The 20,512-nt window shown below is 42.7% G+C and overlaps 1 protein-coding gene across 1 annotated transcript; it reads left to right on the top strand.

Annotated features, from left to right (window-relative positions):
• Positions 1–3,848: 3,848 nt before the first annotated feature.
• Positions 3,849–18,984, top strand: LOC306708742 (pleckstrin homology domain-containing family G member 4B-like; the record flags this gene model as incomplete). Its single annotated transcript, XM_079176665.1, has 25 exons — positions 3,849–3,857; positions 4,343–4,540; positions 4,693–5,067; positions 5,998–6,184; positions 6,749–6,928; positions 7,080–7,283; positions 7,784–7,904; positions 8,044–8,137; positions 8,536–8,622; positions 9,714–9,830; positions 9,923–10,021; positions 10,350–10,501; positions 10,929–11,067; positions 11,550–11,672; positions 11,758–11,955; positions 12,515–13,118; positions 13,694–13,829; positions 15,043–15,292; positions 15,913–16,002; positions 16,275–16,601; positions 16,705–16,875; positions 17,097–17,274; positions 17,381–17,497; positions 18,125–18,409; positions 18,713–18,984. 25 exons carry the CDS (start codon positions 3,849–3,851, stop codon positions 18,982–18,984), a joined length of 4,713 nt encoding a protein of 1,570 aa, XP_079032791.1.
• Between the last annotated feature and the right edge of the window lie 1,528 nt (positions 18,985–20,512).

Genomic DNA, 20,512 nt, shown 5'->3' with positions numbered 1-20,512 from the left:
GAAAGGTTGCTGGCGTTGATAAGAATTAAGCTAATGCATTTCATTTGGCCAATCCCCCTGAACCTTGACTTCTCACTGACTCAGCATCTAAAAATGATCCACCAGTGTTTAAGAATGTTCCAGGTGGTTAAAAAGTCACATTAAGGACTCGTACTTCCTCTGATTTGTGCTCTAATGCAGCACAGCAGGAGGATACAGGTCAAATGTAAAGTTAACAGACATAGATTCAAACTTGAAAGTCCAACTTGGTAAGTAGCTCAAATGTCTTCTCCAAAGAGGAGACTTAACTGGATTTAAATCATGTGTTAAAGGCACAGTGTGTAGCATTTTGGGAATTTATTTGCAGAAATGTAATATAATATCCATAACCATGTTTTCATTGTATAATCACTTGAAACTAAGAATTGTTGTATTTTTGTTAGCTTAAAATTAGCCCTTTATATCTACATGTGGACGGGTCCTCTTCAAGGGCCACAGGCCAAGTTTCCACATCCAGGCACTGCTCTAGAGAGGGACTTTCCTGTTCTTACATTACCTGAATGTGATGAAATTTATACCAGTCTGTCGATTAATCTACATTTTCAAAAGAAACATCATGGTGTGAAAGAAATGCTGCCAAAAATGCTTTGTGTTCACTGCCAGTGTGACGTCAGATATCTTACACAAACATTTCAGTATTATATCTAAAGGTGATGGTGTGAAAGATGTGCCATGATGACTGGAGTCACATCTGCTGATTGACATTGTTTTAACCGGAGTAGCTAGTTTCAGGACGCTCATTCCTTTTTGTTGAGGTGATTTTCATATCCAGTATGAGGATTATATGCACTTCTGTCTAGTGTTTTTAAAACTCATTTGAATAGAATGCAACTTAAAAGTACGACTTTTGTTCAAAGTTCCTGAAAAGTCAAGATGAAAGAACTCCTTCCTCTACATAAATCCATGTCTGTATATCGGTTCATCTTTGTGTGGGCTTTGTGTAATCCAGTGGGAATCTCGTTTTTCTTTTTTTGCTGCAAAAAAACGCAGACATAAACGCAGGAAATGGATTCTTTTCATGCTTATTTAGAGGCAGTATCAGTGTCTGTAGAGGCTTTGAAGTTTGGCCAAGTCACATCAGTTTAGCTTATTGTGCTTCGCATATTTCTCAGGCATTTTGTGTACACAATATTACACAGACTGTGGGGATACTTCATTGAACTGAGGGGGGAGGGTAGTAGTTCTACAAATAACAGGTTCAGACTAAATTCATTTTCTATTGAACTTAGTGTACAGTGGCAATCATGAAAACCATTATTGGTTTATTCGGTTTTCTTTGTCAAAACTCTTATAAAGACTGAATTTGAGATTATAAATATAATGTGAATGTTTTCATTCTTGCCAAGAGTTAGTTTGTCCACATCATTGTATTTGTTTAAAATGTGGCCATCTAATGGCACAGTTGGGGTCATCTTGGTGGGCTAGTTTAGGGATCTAAGATGCGAACTGTGTCATTCAACATCCTCGCTCAAATCAAATCATTACTTCTCCCTCTCCCCACAGTTCCTATCACTCTCTGCCAGATAGTGTCAAATAAAAAAAAAGGAAAAGGCCCGAAAAACATACTAATAAAGTAATATCCCATTTTAATACTTTATCAGGGGAGAAATGTCCCACAGGAATGTATTAAGTCACAAGCTATTTTATCACTGTTGAATATTTAGATCTTGTCCAGGCAGGAACCTGCTTGACACCAGGAATGTGTTCAGACTATTTCCGTGTCATAATGATACCGGACAGAGACATTTAAACTGTTCTCAGCTCCCGCACTGGGACATCTTATCCACAGTAATGTGAGTCGTCATTTATTTCAGTGACTGAGTGAGAGAGATCTGGGTGTTTATATAGAGCCGTTTGAATCTGCGGCAACACTGTGCTGGTCCAGGTCCATACAGTCCTCTCATACACCACATACTGGAGATAAACGCATAAATAAACTCGTAAATAAAAAGCACACACTCAACTAAGCAGCTAACAGCTATGCATTACAGTGTGTATTCTTGTCGGCAGATATACAGTGACTGGTGATGTGTGTTGCTCTCACAGCTGACTCATATTACCAGCAGTGTAAACGCGCTCCAAGTTCAATTTCACTCTTATTTTGTAAGCACTCCAAAGGCTCGAAAGCATTTGCATGTCCCATCACTGTTGCCAAGGGGACCCAACCCAACATCACTGTTTAGTTTTCTTCTTACGGTCACATTCATTTAAATTTCTGCAATTTCCAAGCTGTCCTTTGCCAAAAATCCCAGACCTCCCTCACCGACAACTGAGAAAAAACACTCACTGACACTCACTGACATTATTTAAGAGATGCAGGTGCTCATTGTCTTCAGGATGGGAAAGCATTTGATTACAATTTTATGAGCTGTGAGCTGAATTTGATTTGTGCTTCTAAGCCTACCACCATTCTCGTCCTCCTCTCATTTGACAACCACCCCATTGCTTCCATTACCATCCTCCTCCTCCTCCTCCTCCTCCTCCTCCTCCTCCTCGTTCATGTTATCATCATGATGACAATCACTGTGCTTTGTCCCAGCGGGGTGTGGCAGGACTGACCAGAAAGCTCTGAGTCACAGTGTTGTTTCTGGAGCTGTGGGGGCTGCGGGCTGGCTGAGAGTTCTGCATTTTTAGATACTAATGTAAGGAGATAAGACAGAGAGGGTGGATGGCCCTCGTTGCTTGAGAGAGAAAAAATGAGACCACGCAAAAGCAGATGTATAAGAAACAAACAATATGTACAAAACACAGAATATGCAAGACAAAGAGTGCTACATTTGCAGAGAAGGAGATGCACAACAGACAGCAGAGCTGGAGAGAAACTGAGCACTAGTGTTGATCTGAGGGGACATAACTCATCACACCCTAACACACCCTCTTCTGTTTCCATCTCCCGACATCCATGTCTGTCTTTCTTCATCACCACAGCTGGGAACCTGTGAGATCAGTGGAATGGTCTAACAGATTTGAGACTTTTATCGAAGTTCTCATTTCACTCCACCAGAAAGCATTAAATGTATGTATCTAAATGTTGTATTAAATGATTCATTACACTCGAGGAAGATTACAGCATGCAGAAACCTTTCCTTTTACTTGCTCCTACACTGTCATTGACGCAATCTCACACAGTAAATGGCACTGAACACATGCCTTGGGGGAAAAAAGGGCAACAACATTAATGTTGTGCGTCGACACACACGCAGCCCTTCCTGATGCCATATATCTTCTCGCAGAGCCTCAGCCATGCATGTATATACATTAACCCCGAGGTCCGCTGCTGTGGCCTTTGCTGGGTGCTAAATAAAGCAGCGCCTAAAATTGGGTCGCGGGCCCTGGGTTCAGGTCAAAGGGAATGTGAAACTGTAAACCGGGAGGCTAGCTAGCCTTGAGACCAGCCATCACACACTGTGTTTACTTGAATGTTTGCTGTCAGGCTGGCTGTTTAATGATGAGCACAGAGGGTTTGTGTTTGTGTAGCTATTCCCTGAGCAGGACAAGGCCTGTGTAATTTACTGTTATAGGCGCCAGTGAGATGAATGTCAGTGACTCCAGGTTTCCTCTTGTGTAGCACTACTGTACATTACAGGGGATTTAAGTAAATGCTTTTTGTTGATTATTCAGTTGCAAGAATATTTATACTTTTAACAATCGATTACCTGTCATTTATCATTTGTTGTTTCCAGATTCTCTATTCTGAGAATGTTCTGCTTTTCTCTGTATTGTTTCATTGTAGATTAAATATCTCAAAATGTTGGTATGCTGTTCAGATAAAACAGGCAATTTTAAGACTTCTCCTCTGGCTTCTGGAAATGGTAATGGTATACTAATCAATTAATTCAGATTAGTTGTAGCTTTTGTAGGGATTTAGCATAAATATTGTTACTTCAAGAAGCCATCTCATTAGTATTAACAAGCTACTTACTAAAAGCAGAAATAATGATTCATCATTTGCTTTTTGAATTGAGGATGAAATGTTGTCTGAGTGCAGTGGCATGTTTAACTAATCTTTTTACATTGTGCGAGTGGTTCAACGTGTGAATATGTGTCAGTACAGCAGAGTTTATGTTGATATTATTCTTTTGAAAATCACAAACATCAGTACATGGCAGGTATTCCTGGAATCACTGGTGTGACGTTTAGCTTTGAGATGTTACTGACTAAATGACAACTTGTCCAAGTAGCGTAGGTCTATATACAGGAGTAACCACAGATCCCGGCCTGACTACCTTGTAACTGATTAACCAGAAGGATATCGAGCAAAGCTATTCTTAGGCCTCTGATTTCTCTTTTCTTGTGTTTCCAGAACATTGATTCTCTGGAAAGCTCGATCCAGAACCTGTTGTCGGCGCTGTACCCGCCCTTTGAGGCCACCGCCCCCACTCTTCTCAGCCAGCTCTTCCAAATCATTGATAGACGTTATCGGGGAGATGCTCTGCGGTGCCTGCTGGACTTTCTGGTCCCAGCCAAGCACATCTTAGACACCGTGCAGCAGGCTGCATGTGTAAGTCGCTGTCTTGTTGACTGTCTAAAGAGACATACAGACATACAGCTGCTCTAAGATCTTATTGCTCGACTTAATTTATAATGAAAATAGACACAAATATTGATGTGCCTCTAAAACTGAAACCCTATCATGTCCTTCTCTCCTTACAGGCTCAGTACTCTGATGTACTTTTCCTGTGTGAGGGCTGGCCTCTATGTTTACGTGACCAAGTTGTCGTCCACCTCGCTCCCATCAACCCTTTGCTACTTCAGCCTGGCGACTTTTACCTCCAGGTGGCACCATTCTGTAACCAATCAGCTCGCATCTTGGTCTGCAGCCTCCTGGAAGAGGAGGGGCTTATAGTGGAAGTTGTCGAGGAGACTCCGATTGCTGAAACATCCTATCCTTGTATATTCAGCCGTGACTGGTTAGAGGAGATCAACCAGGGCCGCCATGGAACGCCTCTCAGCCAATGCCTGCTCGCCACTGAGCGGGGCGTGGTGAGGTTGCCATGGGAACGGGTGGCCGTGCCGGATTTTGTGGAGGTGCCACTGTGTGCTGGGAGTAGTATGGCCTCGGCTCCTCCTTCATATCCTCCTTCACCACCTCCGCTTCCTCATCCTCCACCTCTTCCTCATTTCCCTGAGAATTCTTCATCAAATCGTTCACTTCCTCTTTCTCCTTCAAAGACTTCTTCACCAAAACAGTATCCTGTAACTATTCAAAATTCTATTTTAGCATCTTCCTCACGTCCCTCTGCCTTCTCTGTGGAGACCCGAATATGTCCAGCGAGGCACGGCATTGCTGTGTCACTCTGCCTCGTGGATGCTAGCGCTGCTTCTTCATCTAGACTAGTCAAAGTGAAAGAGACTGAAAGTGAGCCTAAGCCTATTGGCTGGGTGTCTCCTAATACGTGGGACAGCTGCCTCACTGGGACCGGCCCAAATACAGCCACAAAAACGAGCACAGTTTCAGGCACACGCACCCCTGCAAGCGGAGATACAACTACCTGCAAACGTGAAGAAAAGGGTGTAATTGTTATAGGGCCAGATAAACATAAAGATACAAACACTAAAGATATAAGCTGGAGAGAGCCAACCGGCCACACATTTGCCGAAGGAGAATATATTGATATTCTTCAGGCAACTATGCTTTTTAGTAGAGCTCAGTCAGCAACTGAAGAACAACAGAAATTAGAAGGGCAAATGCAATCGCATGCACAAATCGAACCGCAAAGGCAAAGATATCCACACAGACGAGCACAAATGGAGCCATGTGCACAAATGGAGCCTAACACACAGACACCACCTCAAGCACAGTCACAAGCACATGGACAGTTACCTACAAAACCACGAACACAAAGTCATTCTGGATCAGAGGCTGCTGTATCATTAACGCCCAACATGTCCGCCGAAACCGCTCTCCACCATTCCCAATCCCATCACCCTCACCCTGACTCCCTTGAACCTTTTCAGTGTGTCCGCACTGTCCGGTTCTCAGAGCAACCCTGTACCCCGTGCATGAGGAGAAGACAAGGCGGAAAGGCGTCTCAGGAGCTGAGGTGTCGATACAGGGACTCCTACCAGGCTGCTATACAAAACCCTGTCCCCTTTGGGCAGGAGAAGGACAGGGGGAATATGTTAGCAGTGGTGGAGGAGGATGGTGATTTCTCACAGTGTGACAAAAGAGTACCAGAGACTGGAACAGTGGATCCATGGTGCAATGTTCAAGGAACAGGGTTTGATCCCGGGATGCACCACCAGTCTCCTTCCTCTGTAGGTGGAGCCATCTGTAAGGAGTCAGGAGAGAAGAACACTGTTCCATATTGGAAAACAGGAGATACAAACACTGCCCCCTGTATGGATTACAGGAGAACGAATGTTTTAAAAGTTGGTGGTCTACCAGAACAAACAACTGAAAGGACCACTCTGCGATTCAGGGAACCAAGGGATGCACACTCTGTCAAAACTTATGGCAACTTACACAATGTGAACGGGACAAGCTTGAAAGATCCTAACCAGTCAGATGTGACCTCTGCCACACACCACAGATCACCGGTTACTTCAACTGAAGTTTCAGCAATGAACATGACCCTCATGCCTCATGAAAGGCTACAAAGCAGAACCAATTCCACGGGAGTGAGTCCACACTTTCCTCAGCCTCTTTCAGCACCACAGAACAGACATGAATCCCTTTCAGATGGAAGATGTTCATCCCTCTCCACAGCTGTGGTGAACACCTCGGAGAAGTGTGCGCTGGTCATTGTCGAAGGTCAAAACGTTAGAAGAAGAGAAAACACTGGCTCCTGTGCAGAGATTCCCCAGCTGCATGTGGTCAAATGTAAAAACAGCACAGCCTTTGGACTGGTTTCACCCAAGATCAACAGGAGGAAGATGGTCATTCCAGGTACAAAGTAATGTTGCTCTTGTGTCATATTCAGATCTAATTTGATCTTTAGCATGTAGGGTTCAATAGGTTGATTTCATTGTTGTTTACTAACAGATGAAAATCATCCGTCATCAGCCTCCTTACAGCTAAATGTGTCCACTTTCTACAGATGCTGCTCAGCCTGGCAGTGAGTTCATAACCAGTAGAAATGGCCCTCAGATGGAGAACCCGTCACAGACAGATCCACCTCCAGCAACAGAGACACAGAAGATCCCCCAGCCTGCCTCTACCCGTCCCAGACCTGACCACCTTCCGCTGGGATCCCCAGACCCCAGAGCCCACCCCCTCTACTTAGGAGTGGCCTCCATCACAGGTAAGTTAGTTTGAGAAACCGCAAATAACTTCAAACAACCAGGATGATCATAATAATCAATATACATTGTTTGGCAACTGTTCAAAAGCAGAGTGACAAAGTTCTTCACAGTGCATAAAAATAAAACACGTGAAATAATTCTGTATTAAATAAGTAAATGATTAACAGCTTACCTAAAAGCTAACAGTATATCAGTCTGTTAGATGTATTTTGAATTGTCTTTTCTCATGTCTTGAACATTCTCTTTTTTTCTGAAATGGCAGTAAAACTCACCCAGGTACCCCCAACCCCCCCCCTCTCTCTCTCTTTACCTTTGCTCTTTGCTCTTCTTTCTTTGAGCTTTTTGGTTTGTGATTTCCCCTCATGTGCTAGTATCAGTTAGTTATCAAAATAAAACGCTTTCTTCTCTCTCCTCTTTTGGAGATCAAGTCATTAAGTCACTGGAAATTCTCAGCGAGAACAGCATGTTCCCTGATCTTTTCTCTCTCTTACCCCTTCAGGCGGCAGAGACAGGACAGGCAGGGCAATAGTTGAGCTCTATGGACAGCACCAGGGATGGAGATCAGCTGTAACCAGCCAAGAGCTCTTACAGATGCTGCTCTACTTCCGCACTATCACCAGGTAGCATCCATATGCCAGTAAATCATGAATGAATCAAGGAATCAACTAATTAACCAAATTCATACTAGAAGGAACTTTCAGCATCTTTGTGGTCATGTCTGTTTTATTGTGGTCGCTTTTTTTCTATCTCTGTATCCAGGAGAGAAATCAGAGAAGCTGGGCTGACGCTCATTTTTGATTCAAGGAGGACAAATCCTCAGCCGCAGCTCTATAAGGCCTTGATGATGCTTCAGGTAAGAAGCACAGAAAGTTCTGCATCACAGCTGACTACAGCAGATCAGTGTTGACTGTATGTTTATTCTTGACTGGAGTGCTGCTGTTCACAGACGATTATTTCTGAGTGAAAGCAGCATCTCAGCAGCATAAACAGCGTATCCAGATGTCCTCTGGTTTATTGAATAGTTGTGTGTAATGTAATGTTCATCCTCTCATTTGCAATCAAATGTACAATGTACTGTATTGTGTAGTATAAGTGTTTGTTTTTATTTATTAAAGACACAGTTTAGACAATTTACTTTTTAAAATGTAATGCCCATATGTGTAAAATATTCTCTGATTTATTTGTGATGATCAATAAAAGGGTGTGACTTAAATAAAAAAAGCATGAATGTGGTTATGATGTATGTTGCAGGAGCAGACTCCCCATGCAGTAAATAGTTTCGTGCTGCTGGTGAATAAGGAGAACAGCCTTCGACCAGAGAGGTGTCCCGGCATCCAGGTCAGCTTTTTCATTCTTTATTAATATCAAAACGCCGCCAATGGAGAAACATTTCTGTGTGGTTTTCTATAAACAATCATTAATCTGAGAAGGCTTTACGCTTCATTGATCTGTTTGATCAAGGTGTGTTTTTAGCCATGCTAGCAGTGTAGCCACATATGGCAATGTCAGTTGGTCAGTGGTTTTTTTATCTCATCAGACTATAATATCTTGATAACACATTACCTTAAAAATGTAACATTCAGGGGTCCCCAGAGGATGAATCCGAATGACTTTTCTAATCCGTCTTCACTTATGTAGTGAAATATCTCAACATCAACTGACCATCAACTTTGGGAGCCACAGAAGGGTTTCAGTTGAATTAACAATCAGACATTTTTGTATTTAGTTAACAGGATTAAATATTGACCAACTGTTAATCCAAATAGATCCGTGTACAGTGTAACATAATGTAGGTGCAAACTGAGTGTAAGTATACTTTAGGAAAAACTACCATACAATCTGTTGTATTTCTAACTTCAAAGGTTGATTTAGCACTATGGGCAGGAGAATTGTGCCCATATACAGCATATACATTGAGGATAAGAAGAAGAAAAAATACTTCATGAGCAAAACAAAATGTGCCACTGACCTGGTACATAAAACAAATACCAACAAACAACAAGTCACCGGTGCCTCTGAGCTTGTTACTAAGATATTAGTTTGGTTCCAAATATGAGTATGGACTAGAAAGTGAGGGTCCAAACGTAAAGAAATCAGAAAAATAATGATTTAGACATATTAATAATCATATGAGTTGTTGTTGATGAACAACCCAGTCAGATCCCACATGGTCACTTTGTGCTGTGGAGCAAGTTAAAAAGTTACATTGTGCGCCTTTTAAGGTTCCAGTTTATTTCAGAACACTGCAGTAGCTAAATTAGATGAAAGGGGAATAATACATTTTACAGAACTAATAAATAGCATTGCAGAAAAATATGTAGTATGTTAAATAAAAGACACAAAGGGGGTTATGCGGTGGATTATCACGTAAGAATTGTCCATTCTGTAGCTGTGAAAACGTTACTTTGACACTTGTTACCTCAAAGCAGACTGAAGTGGTGACATCCATGAAAGCCTTGTTCAAGCTGGTGGAGGTGAGTCAGCTAAGCTCCCGCCTGGATGGCACACTGTCTCACAGCCACTGTGACTGGATAGAGCTGCACCAGGTGAGACAGTCACGTCAATACATTAGCTCCCTCCTCTGCACTGACTCTGAAATACACATGATTTACTCATGTCCACATCTTTTATTCTCTAGAAACTTTTCCCATTTGTGTCTGATCTTCATGAGGCGTCCAGCCTTCTTCTGAGAGCCATCAGCAAGTTAGAGGAGCTCCAGAGGACAGACACTGTACAGGTACCTTAAAGCCTTAATAAGGTAATACAGTACATACTGTGTGTGTGTGTGTGTGTGTGTGTGTGTGTGTGTGTGTGTGTGTGTGTGTGTGTGTGTGTGTGTGTGTGTGTGTGTGTGTGTGTGTGTGTGTGTGTGTGTGTGTGTGTGTAGGTGTGTGTGTGCGTGTGTGTGTGTGTGTGTGTGTTTTATTAGGATAACATTTATAGCTCCTCTATATATAAAAGTATGCTTTTGATAAATGCACATAGAAAACGACCAACAACAATATTGATGATTTGAAGGAGTTATTGTATCATCTGCTGATCTCAAAACGTCTTTTTGCCTACAGACTGTGCAGCAGTGCATGATGGACCAGAGGACTCTGATGAAGAATGTCCTGGAGGACAGTCGATTGGTCAGCCTGCAGAGGGAGGGCGGGGCCATCCTAGCGAGGCTGAGAAAGGAGAGTGACCTCAAATACCCGCACTGCGAGGACCTCAGGTAAACTCCTGCTCTCATCTGCTATATTTACATGTACACCTAGCTATTGGCTCTACAGTCTTTTTTGGGATAAGCTTGTTAACACTTTTGATACCCTGTGATTGAATATACATCTAGCTGCTAGAAAATAAACCACTAGATTAAACATATTCCTGCCAACCACCACACCAAATATACCTAACTTGAATATTAACTTGTGCAGCTACAGCACACTTCCAGGCTTATTATTTGATAGCAAGTGATTTGAGATACACAGGACAAAAACAAATAGTAGCCTCTTGTCCTTTGAAGAGGAAACTATGTTGAGATCAAAATGTAGCCATTAGGCCTAAATATGCTGCCTAATCCTTATCTTCCAGAACACTAGTTCACTTTATCTATTATTTGTCTTTCTTACGTCTATGATCTGTCTCTTTCCCGTATGCAGTGATGCAGTGGACTCGGTGACCAGCCTGTACAACCATGTGGAGGAGCAGGCTCATGTCCTCGTGCAGAGGTCCAACATGTCACTGGAACACCTGGAGTATCTGCTGCAACTCAGAGAAGTGGAGGGACACTTAATGCAGGTACGTTTCTAAAAACTGACTGTCAAATCTGCCTTCAGATGTTCAGATGAATGCATCTTGCATATATTAGGTTTTGTTTGTCCCTGAGTTCATGAACATTTGGTCATGGTGATGAGTAGATCAAATGTCATTCAATGAATTTCAGGATTTAGTATTTTGATTTGTTTTGTTCGTCTGTGTTTTACGTCACTACATACTGTATTGCATATTTTTCTGGGACTGATGGTTACGTTGCTTAGCTCTGGGCCAGCTTGTTCTTTTACCTAACAACTTCATCAATTTATTTACATTTTGCACTTATATTGGACACTCACTCTTTTAAAACATAAAAACAATCAAAAAGAAGCATACAATCCTCCACCCACTGACCCTCTACAGCAGTATACTGAATTAAGAAGGTGCAACAACGGCAATTTACATTGAACTCAGCTCGTGCTCATGCCAGTAAACACAACATATTTGTCCATCTTCCGTGACTGCAGATGCAACAGTGGTTTCATGTAGAGGGAGAGCACCACCTGCTGGAGGTTGAGTCAGTCAACAACTCTGGAGACCGAATGGAGCAGATCCTCAACAGCTTCACTGGTTTCCTTATTGAAGCAAACGTGAGTATGTTTTCTTGCCGCCGTCATGTAGTTATGTGTCTCTGTCTGTCCACCCGTCTGAATCTCTCTCTCCCTCCTCCTCCAGGATCGAAGGCACCACGCCATGACGTTGGTGTCAGAGGCAGAGCGACTCCAGCAGAGTGGGTTCCCCTACCCAGAGACGGAGGCGTTCGGGACTCTAGTTAGCACCTTCAAGTCAGGCCTGGAGGACATTCTGTGCAGGGCGGAGGCATCTGGCAGGGAGCTGCAGATCATGGTCAACGTGTGTGATTTTTGTGAGCAGGTTGGTGTAAGACAAATCATTATCAGTATTCAAAGTTCAAGTATTCAAGATCAGTATGTAGCTTGTGCTCTTTGAATTTTTTATCACTCTTTTGCATATATAATTTTTGGCAGGAATTATATTGCTCCAGCATATAGGTATGTAACTACTATAATGAGAATACATTCTAAATGTAGAATGATGTACAGTAGGACCGAAATAAATCAATTACACACTAATGTAGCTGAGCAGCTTCAAATGCCGAAATCAGTAATTATTAGTGAACTATGTAGATTATTGTACTATTCAACTATTCAAATACTTTTGCAGAGACTGTAATTACAGAGTAGACCAATTATGTTGTTGTAGAACAATTATTGAAAATGTAGCATTTGATGTTACTTTGATGCTCCTTTCTCTTGTGATGTAATCTCAAAATAATTAGGTAATTACTTCTCGACTGCGGTTGATTGGTATATCCATATAATCTCATGCTGTTTTTGTTTTTTCCACAGATATTTAATGTGTAAGGCATGTGTATGTAAATGTATAAAAGAAAACCTCTGTACTCTCCAAACAGGCTACAGCTCTCGCCAGCGAATGCATTGAGTACCTGGACCAGGATCAATCCAGAATCCAAACAACGCACCAGACTAAATCACCTGTCAATCAAACAAACACTCAGCCAATACAACACCAAAACCAAGACCGCAGAGTCAGCACTGCATCCCTTTGCCCGTCTGATAACCACGCAGCACATGCCTCAGGCCCAACCACCACCAGTGTTTTACTGTCAAGCAACGACACCTCCGTCCTCCAGACCTTCCAAGACAGGTTCCTCCAGTTTAGCCCAGAGAGATTTCAGGAGGTGAAGGCCCAGGCCAGCGCCCTGCAGGGCTCCAGGGGGATGCAGGTCTGGAACGTAGCCTGGCTGAGATGCCAGGAGGCCAGGCAGCAGCTTCAGGAGAGGATGCAGGATGTGGAGAAGGTTTTCCAACATCAACCAGATTCTAGCAGCTGGTGTGAACTTCACTATGTTGATGTGGTCAGCACTAATGTTCAGACGCCGTCCTCCGGTGGCCAGAGTCTGGTGGTACAATCAACGCCCGGGCCTCGGCACCCTCAGTGGGAGGGCATCGTGGCGGGAGCGGTGGATTTAGGGAAGAGAAGGCCGATCCTGGGCAGCAACAACACTAACTCGACGACTGTAGCCTGCTGTAACATCACACCTGAGGATCACACTGATGCTGGAACCAGCCAGGGGTCAAAGGTCACTCCACAGTCACCTCACAGGTAATCTGTTGGTACATTCATCTCACTCAACAAGGATTTAGTAGTGTGTTGATTTCGCTGTGACATTGCTGTTAAAAAGTACCACTCGTTTAAATGTGCCTGAAACATTTTAGACGCTGCTGATATTTGTTTTTTTTTAATTGCTTGAAACCATTCAATAATAGGTCAGCAAGAAGAACAGAAAGAGAGACGAGGAGGAGACAGACGAGGAGTGAGAGGGATGCTGCTGCTTTATCTCAGTCCCACACTGTCGGGTGCCAGTGGTTTCCATGGGGACGAGGTCTTGGAGCGAGGTCGGTGAGCCAGGACTCCTGCACCACAGGAGTAGCAACAGCGGGGTCATCCACTCCTCCAGAGCAGCGGCTTCGACCCCCATCATCCTGCTCCCACCACGGTCAGCCGTCCTGTCGGATCCTCCAGGAGGCTCAGAAGTTCCAGATCTCCCGCCACGGGAGCTTCTGCTCAGAAGAGTCCTGTATGAGCGACCGGGGGGCTGCAGGGTGTAACGGGACTTCATGCGGCAAACACTCCAGCCTGCCCATCGGGGGATATGAGGGGGCGTTTTGTTTGGCAAGTCCACAGGAGAGTGCCAGCAATGCCCTGTAAGTTTACTACATGTTGGAAAATATGCTTGCAAGATGATATTTTGTGAGTTGAATGCCTTTAATCTTTCTATTGTTGTAAGTCTTAATGAGATTTCATTTGCTCTTTCTGTCTGTAAGCTTCCAATGAAGTACAGGTACTGTTCTTCTGATTCTCTTCACTTCTCTTTTTACTTGTCAACATGGTGGTTTATTGAACCCACCTGACACTGGGATCTATGTATCACATTGGGCTCAGGCTTAAGTAGGGATATCCCAGTAACATGTTTGGCTCCTGATAACAAATTGAGTCCTTTCTTATGAAATGCAATCAAATGAATATAGTTAGGGTTTTTTTTCTTCTTTTTTTGCGATGTAATAGAGTTGCCTGTCTATTTATAGGCTACGGTAAGCGTACAGCAAACTTATTGAATCAAGTTAAATATGTTTGCAGCAGAGGAGCTGATATGCAGGATGGAGGAGGTGTTTTACTTGTCTGTGCACAGGGGCTCATTCTCATAATTCATTCATATTTGGCATGTTTCTTTTCTGTCACATTGCATGTGGAGAGAGTAAAATGACAGCACGTCACTGTATCATGTTCTGAAATGTGAAAGTGGTTTATCTTCTCACCTTACTGCAGTGACGAACACGTGTAATCCACGACCCCTTGACGTCACTGATGCTGGCTGCGGTCAGACACTTGACATTTTTTCCCAGTGAAGGCAGCAAAACAGTCTCTTTAAATATTAGTTCAGTTCATTGTTCAATATCCTTTCATCGCGTCACTTCTTCAGACTTAGAATAAATACAACAAGGAACTTTTCCAATATTATTTGGTTTGTACAGATGCAAAAATATAAAGAATTAGGTAAACAAAGGATGAGAAGATAAAATTAATTATTTGCAAACACTAAAAGCTAAATTATATATTATTGAAGAGCACTTATCAAATTCACATTACAGTGTGCATAACAACAAACATATAACACACAATAATACAATATAGAACATGTTAGCAGGCAAGTGTAAGGAACAAAAGAGTAATGAACTTAAAATGATGAATGATTACGCTCAACTTCATTCTCAGAGCAAAGCACAGTGCAAATCATTAGTTCAAAATCAAAGGAATAATTATAAGAAAGCCTTTGGATGTAGATAGAATAGAATATGTACTGTAGTTTAACAGTCTGTGTTTGAAGTTATTGGAGATTTGTTCTGTTTGTGTCACCAGGAGGCTGCAGCGAGTCCTGGAGGAGCTGGTGTTCACAGAGAGGGAGTACGTGCGCTCACTGGGCTACATCTTGACCCACTACCTCCCCCTGCTGGACAGACCAGACATCCCCCAGGACCTCAGGGGCAAGCGAGGCATCATCTTCGGTAACCTGGAGAAGCTTTACGACTTCCACAGTCACTACTTCCTGCCAGAGTTGGAGGCCTGCCAGAGGGAGCCCGGCATGGTGGCCCGCTGCTTTCTCAGACATGTGAGAAGTTATATATTGTATATTATTTCTGTTTATAATGTTTGTATTTTGTATTGTGGTTTTAGCCTAGTTTTTTTAATCTGATTGTGTTGATCAACATTTTGTGTATTTGTCTTTTTCATCTTTTTTTATTGTTTAATTGAAATTACAGAATAGTCCCGTCCTACTTCTCAAGATGTGATGAGACAGAAGTCGACACATACAGTAGCAGGATTTCAGTCAGTTATCATGACAGATGATTGTTGGCTTTTACATTTTTGTCCCACCTTACATTACAGTCATTCAGCAGACGCTTTTATCCAAAGCGACTTACAATAAGTGTATTCAACATAGGTATTCAAGGGAACTACTAGTCACCAGAAGTCATAAGTGCATCTCCTTTGTTAAACAAGCATCTAAGAGCATAAACCAGAGCAAACGTACAGTGCAGAAACAAACAAATACAATAAGTGCAACGAACTAATACGAATACAATAAGTGCTGAGTGGAAGGCTCAGGGTAGTACTTCAGGTGAGTTTTCAGCCTGCGCCCAAAGATTGGCAGCGACTCTGCTGTCCTGACATCAGTGGGGAGTTCATTCCACCACTGTGGGTCCTAATATGGTTTAAATCTTTCCACAGAGTGAGAGTTTTGGCCTGTACGCTCTCTACAGCAAGAACAAACCTCTGTCAGACGCCCTGATCCTGCACCGTCGCCATGACATCTTCAAGGTCAGTTTACATGTCCTGTCTTTCTCTTAACTGAAACATACAAGCAGGAGAGTTTCCCATTTGAAATCTTCTTAAGCAGATGTTCTACACCCCTTTCCTTTTGGTGGTAACACTATGTAGGCTCCATCTTCCTCAGAAACTCAATTCTCATTTTAGGACAAATCTTGTTGCATTTTGAACTCCGATGGCTGCGGCAGTCATCACGCCCTGGGAGTACTAGTCTCATGCTTTACCTTTTCAACTTCACAGTCCCACTTTGTTTCCCCTCACAGAAGAAGCAGCAGGAGCTGGGGGACATGATGGACCTTTCATCCTACCTGCTGAGGCCCATCCAGAGGATCAGCAAGTACAGCCTCTTGCTTCAGGACATGCTGGCTCTGGCTGGCTCATACAGGCCAAAAGACATGATCCAGGATACACTGCTCGCATCTAGTGTGTGCGCACAAAGTGTGTGTGGCACGGGTTCGTATGTGCCCGATCTGACGAGCAGTCAGAGGGAGCGGGAGAGGGCTGAGATCCAAGCTGCTGCAGACCTGGTTCGGTTTCAGATGCGTCACGGCAACGATTTGCTCACCATGGACGCCATCCTGGAGTGTGATGTAAGATATCAAATCACAGGAATAGATATACCTGATACACAGCAGTTACATTAAGTTAACAGTTTTCCTTTCTGCTCTGCTGTACATGTTTCTGCCCTATCAGGTGAATTTGAAAGAGCAGGGCCGGCTGATTCGCCAGGATGAGTTCACAGTCTTCTTTAGGAAGAAGAAATGTGTCCGCCGCATCTTTCTCTTTGAAGACCTCATCCTCTTCAGCAAGACCAAGAAGACAGATATTGGCAACGATGTTTATGTCTACAAGCAGTCATTTAAGGTCTCTAACACATTCTTGTATTTATTACCTAATAAAGCCTAATTACCCCTTGTTTTGCTGTCTTGATTTACAGTATATTCTACGTCACAGGTGTTTTCTATTATCCAGTTTTGGTGCAAAGCTCCAGTATGCAAAGCTTCCTCGTGAAACCAAAACATCTAACCACATGTGTTTATTTACATCAGTGTAATTTCTGTGTCTGCTTGTGTTTTATCTCCCAGACGAGCGACATTGGGATGACCCACAACTCAAGCGTGAGCAGCTTGTGTTTTGAGATCTGGTTCCGCAGGAGAAAAAATGAAGACACCTACACACTGAAGGCCTCCAGCATTGAGGTGAAGAAAGCGTGGACCACCGACCTGGAGAAGATTCTGTGGGATCAGGCCACTCACAGTAGAGGTAGTAACAACATATCTTATTTATAAAGCACTTACCTAATAGTACAGTTTACAAAGTGCTGTACGGGATTCAAGAAAACGTGTTTTTAATAAACTATATGTTTCAGAGCTGCGCATGCAGGAGAGGGTGTTCATGGGAATGGGCCGTAAACCCTTCATGGACATTCAACCCAGTGATGCTGCCATCTGTGACCGAGCGGTCAGCTGCGCCCTGCCAGGGAGAAGTAAGCAGCATAACAACACACAAAACATTTCTTTACAACAGAATTTCTAAATATTTTCCTCAGACTGGCAGCAACTTAAGTGAAAATAATTTTACGCTCCAATGATTGTGCCATCATTCCTACTAGTTATTGATTACATTTTATTTAAAAAATGTGTTGAAGAAATATGGGCTAGCAATGTTAGCATGCTAAACTAAAAGGATGAAAATTGTGAACATTAGACTTGCTAAGCAATAGCATGTTAATATTGTGAGCATGTCAGTATTTTAGCAGACACTTTTATCCAAAGCGACTTACACGATTCTATCACACCGTAGGCACAGCTACGGGAGCAATTTTGGGGTTTAAGTGTCTTGCTCAAGGACACATCGACATGCGACTAGCGGAGCCGGGGATCGAATCTTCGATCGTCTGATTGAAGGACGGCCCTGCTCTCCACTTAGCCACAGTCGCTACTTAAAGCACTCACAGCCTCACAGAGCTGCTAGCATGGCTGTAGACTAGTCTTTTTTTTTACAAAACCTAATTGTACATACATTTTCCTGAAATAACTGCTTGTGCCTTCATTGCTCACTGACCCAGCCCGTTAATTTCTCTTTGGTGGCATCTATCTATGTGTGTCGTCAGTGCCTGTGGCCTGTTGTTCACACAGGGGCTTAGACTATCCACGACCACACTCCATTGGCTCTGGCAGCACCGCCTCCACCACCCTCAGCCAATCATCTTCCTCCTCTGGACGGGGCTCGCTGCCCCCTGCTGGTTATCCAGGGAACCAGTCACAGGGGTTGGAGACCAGTCTTGCTGTCTGCTCCTCCCCAGAGGGTGTGACTGAAAATGAACTCAACAATCATCATCTTCGTCAGCATCACCTTGATCGTAACTGTGAACAATGGAAGAGGCATCATCCACTGCGTGAGTTTAAAAAAACGTAAAATAGTACAGATGAGGTCCAGTGAACATTTTGATATTATCAACCTAAAGTACGACATTTGAATATGAGAAAGTATTTTTAAAGCCACTGCTGATTTGAAAATTATTTAGTCTGGCTCCACCTGGTGGCAGCATCAGGAATGACACTATGGCAGATGTCCCCACTGATATGTACCATATCTGGACAATGACAAAATTGAAATGTTCCAATTCCATAATGGCATCCAAAAATGTTCACAAAGTGTGAAGTAAAGCACAAATCTCTGTCTTTTTTGTTTCTTAAAGGATCCGTTTCTGCTTTAGTGGACAGCACTGAATCATCTGGAGAATGCATCAACCTCTTCAGCCGCTCAGACCGCAGCTACCTGTCTAGCATTGGTGGAGAGTTAGTGGACGACACCTCCTCGATTGTATCCCAGAGTTCAAAGCCCCATCCACCACTTTGTCGGACTCCGAGTCTGAGGAGAGACAGCTCACCAGTGGTTACCAGAAAGAAACCAGGTGTAACCCCAAAACCTCCACATCTGGCTAACACCCAGGTACAGGTGAAGGTGTAACAATATGACCCGCTCAATTGTATGTATCAACTGAAGACAATGTGTCAATCACATGTCGTTTCTCTAAAGTTGCGGTGGTTTGAAAAAGGTCTGAATGTTTGTCAAGATAAAGTACAACACTCACGAAACTATTAGCTCTATTAGAACAGCAAATACCCAAAACAGATGAATCAGTATTATTAACCAAGAACTCATGTTGTGTTTATTTATGATATAATATTTGATGTCTTGCATTGCAGGGGGATGACATTATAATTGGAAAATCAACAGAAGTTTAACCCTGGATTCCCTGCAGGAGGTAAGAAAGTGAAAATGTAAAAAGAAGAAGATATACTTCTTCATTTTCTCATCTTAATGTTGAGTTTTTCCTTTGAAAAGTAAAACATAATCATTAACTTAAATCTGCTGTATGCTTTTGTTTTGTTTGTTACTGTTATGTCATCTCTCTGCCTATTGTTTTTGTTTTTACTATTATATATATTTTTACTGTTTTTTTATTATCAATGGCTTCTGATGTAAGAACAATTTGTTCCTTAAATATTGCTGCAGATCATCTGTCCACTGAAGCTGTTCAGTCCTGTGGGAGATCCTATGGCCACCGGACGCTCATGTTATCAGCGTTATCTGTGTTATTATTATTATTTTATGTGGCTACACAGTCACAAGGCATGTCAGCTTCATCTGGTCACAAGGTTTTGTTTTTAATGATTTACTGAAGCAATTGCGGTTTGATGTGTTGGCATCATGTGTCAGTCATTCCGATGTGGCTGTCCCATGTCACATACAGACTCAGCAAGAAGAGGTAGAGGCTACTGGATGATGTGGTTAACGGACTCATCATGAGGCACACTATGTTGTGGGATCTTCCGTGCTGTGCAGCTGGTACAATTATTAATATGCAGGGATCAATGAAGGTTGCATTTATTATCTTCATGGAAATCCACAGCTTGTGTGAAAGAAACACTCAGGACCAGCATCACCACACATCCAAGTGTATCGCTCTGTGTGTCGTGCTCCTTTTCCTCTGTTAGCGGGCAGAGCAGAGCATCACGTTGTTTTGGTTACAAGATCACAAGGGAAACTGTTGTTCAAGTCCAAGATACAGTTCAAGTCCAGAGCTGTTCACTGGCCCGAAGCCCAGAACTAGCTGATGGTCCAAGTCGATGACCATAAATGCAGAAGCATGTGGATACTTGTGCATATACAGAGAAGTAAAATGATTTGATGGTGTATTTATTATTATAGATGTAATTCATATATAAAGATATTTCTTTTTCCCCACACTTAAAGGGTTTCCTATTTATTTCTTATGGGCCATTTTTATACTGCTGCTGTCTGTCTAAACATGTGTTTTTATCTGTGTGGCTTTGAGATTCTTACAGTAGTCCTGTATTTAATAATTTATCAGATGGGACTGACCACTTGCATATGTGTTTTCATATCTGGATTTGAACTACTCTGTAACCCATGCATTTAATACATAGATACGAATATCTTGAAAGACCAGGTTGTCTACACAAGTGTAATT

This window comes from Pholis gunnellus, assembly GCF_910591455.1.
Source record: "Pholis gunnellus genome assembly, chromosome: 2".
Taxonomy (NCBI): Eukaryota; Metazoa; Chordata; class Actinopteri; order Perciformes; family Pholidae; genus Pholis; species Pholis gunnellus.
The sequence above is the reverse complement of the archived record's forward strand: the minus strand, read 5'-3'. Positions and strand labels throughout refer to the sequence as shown.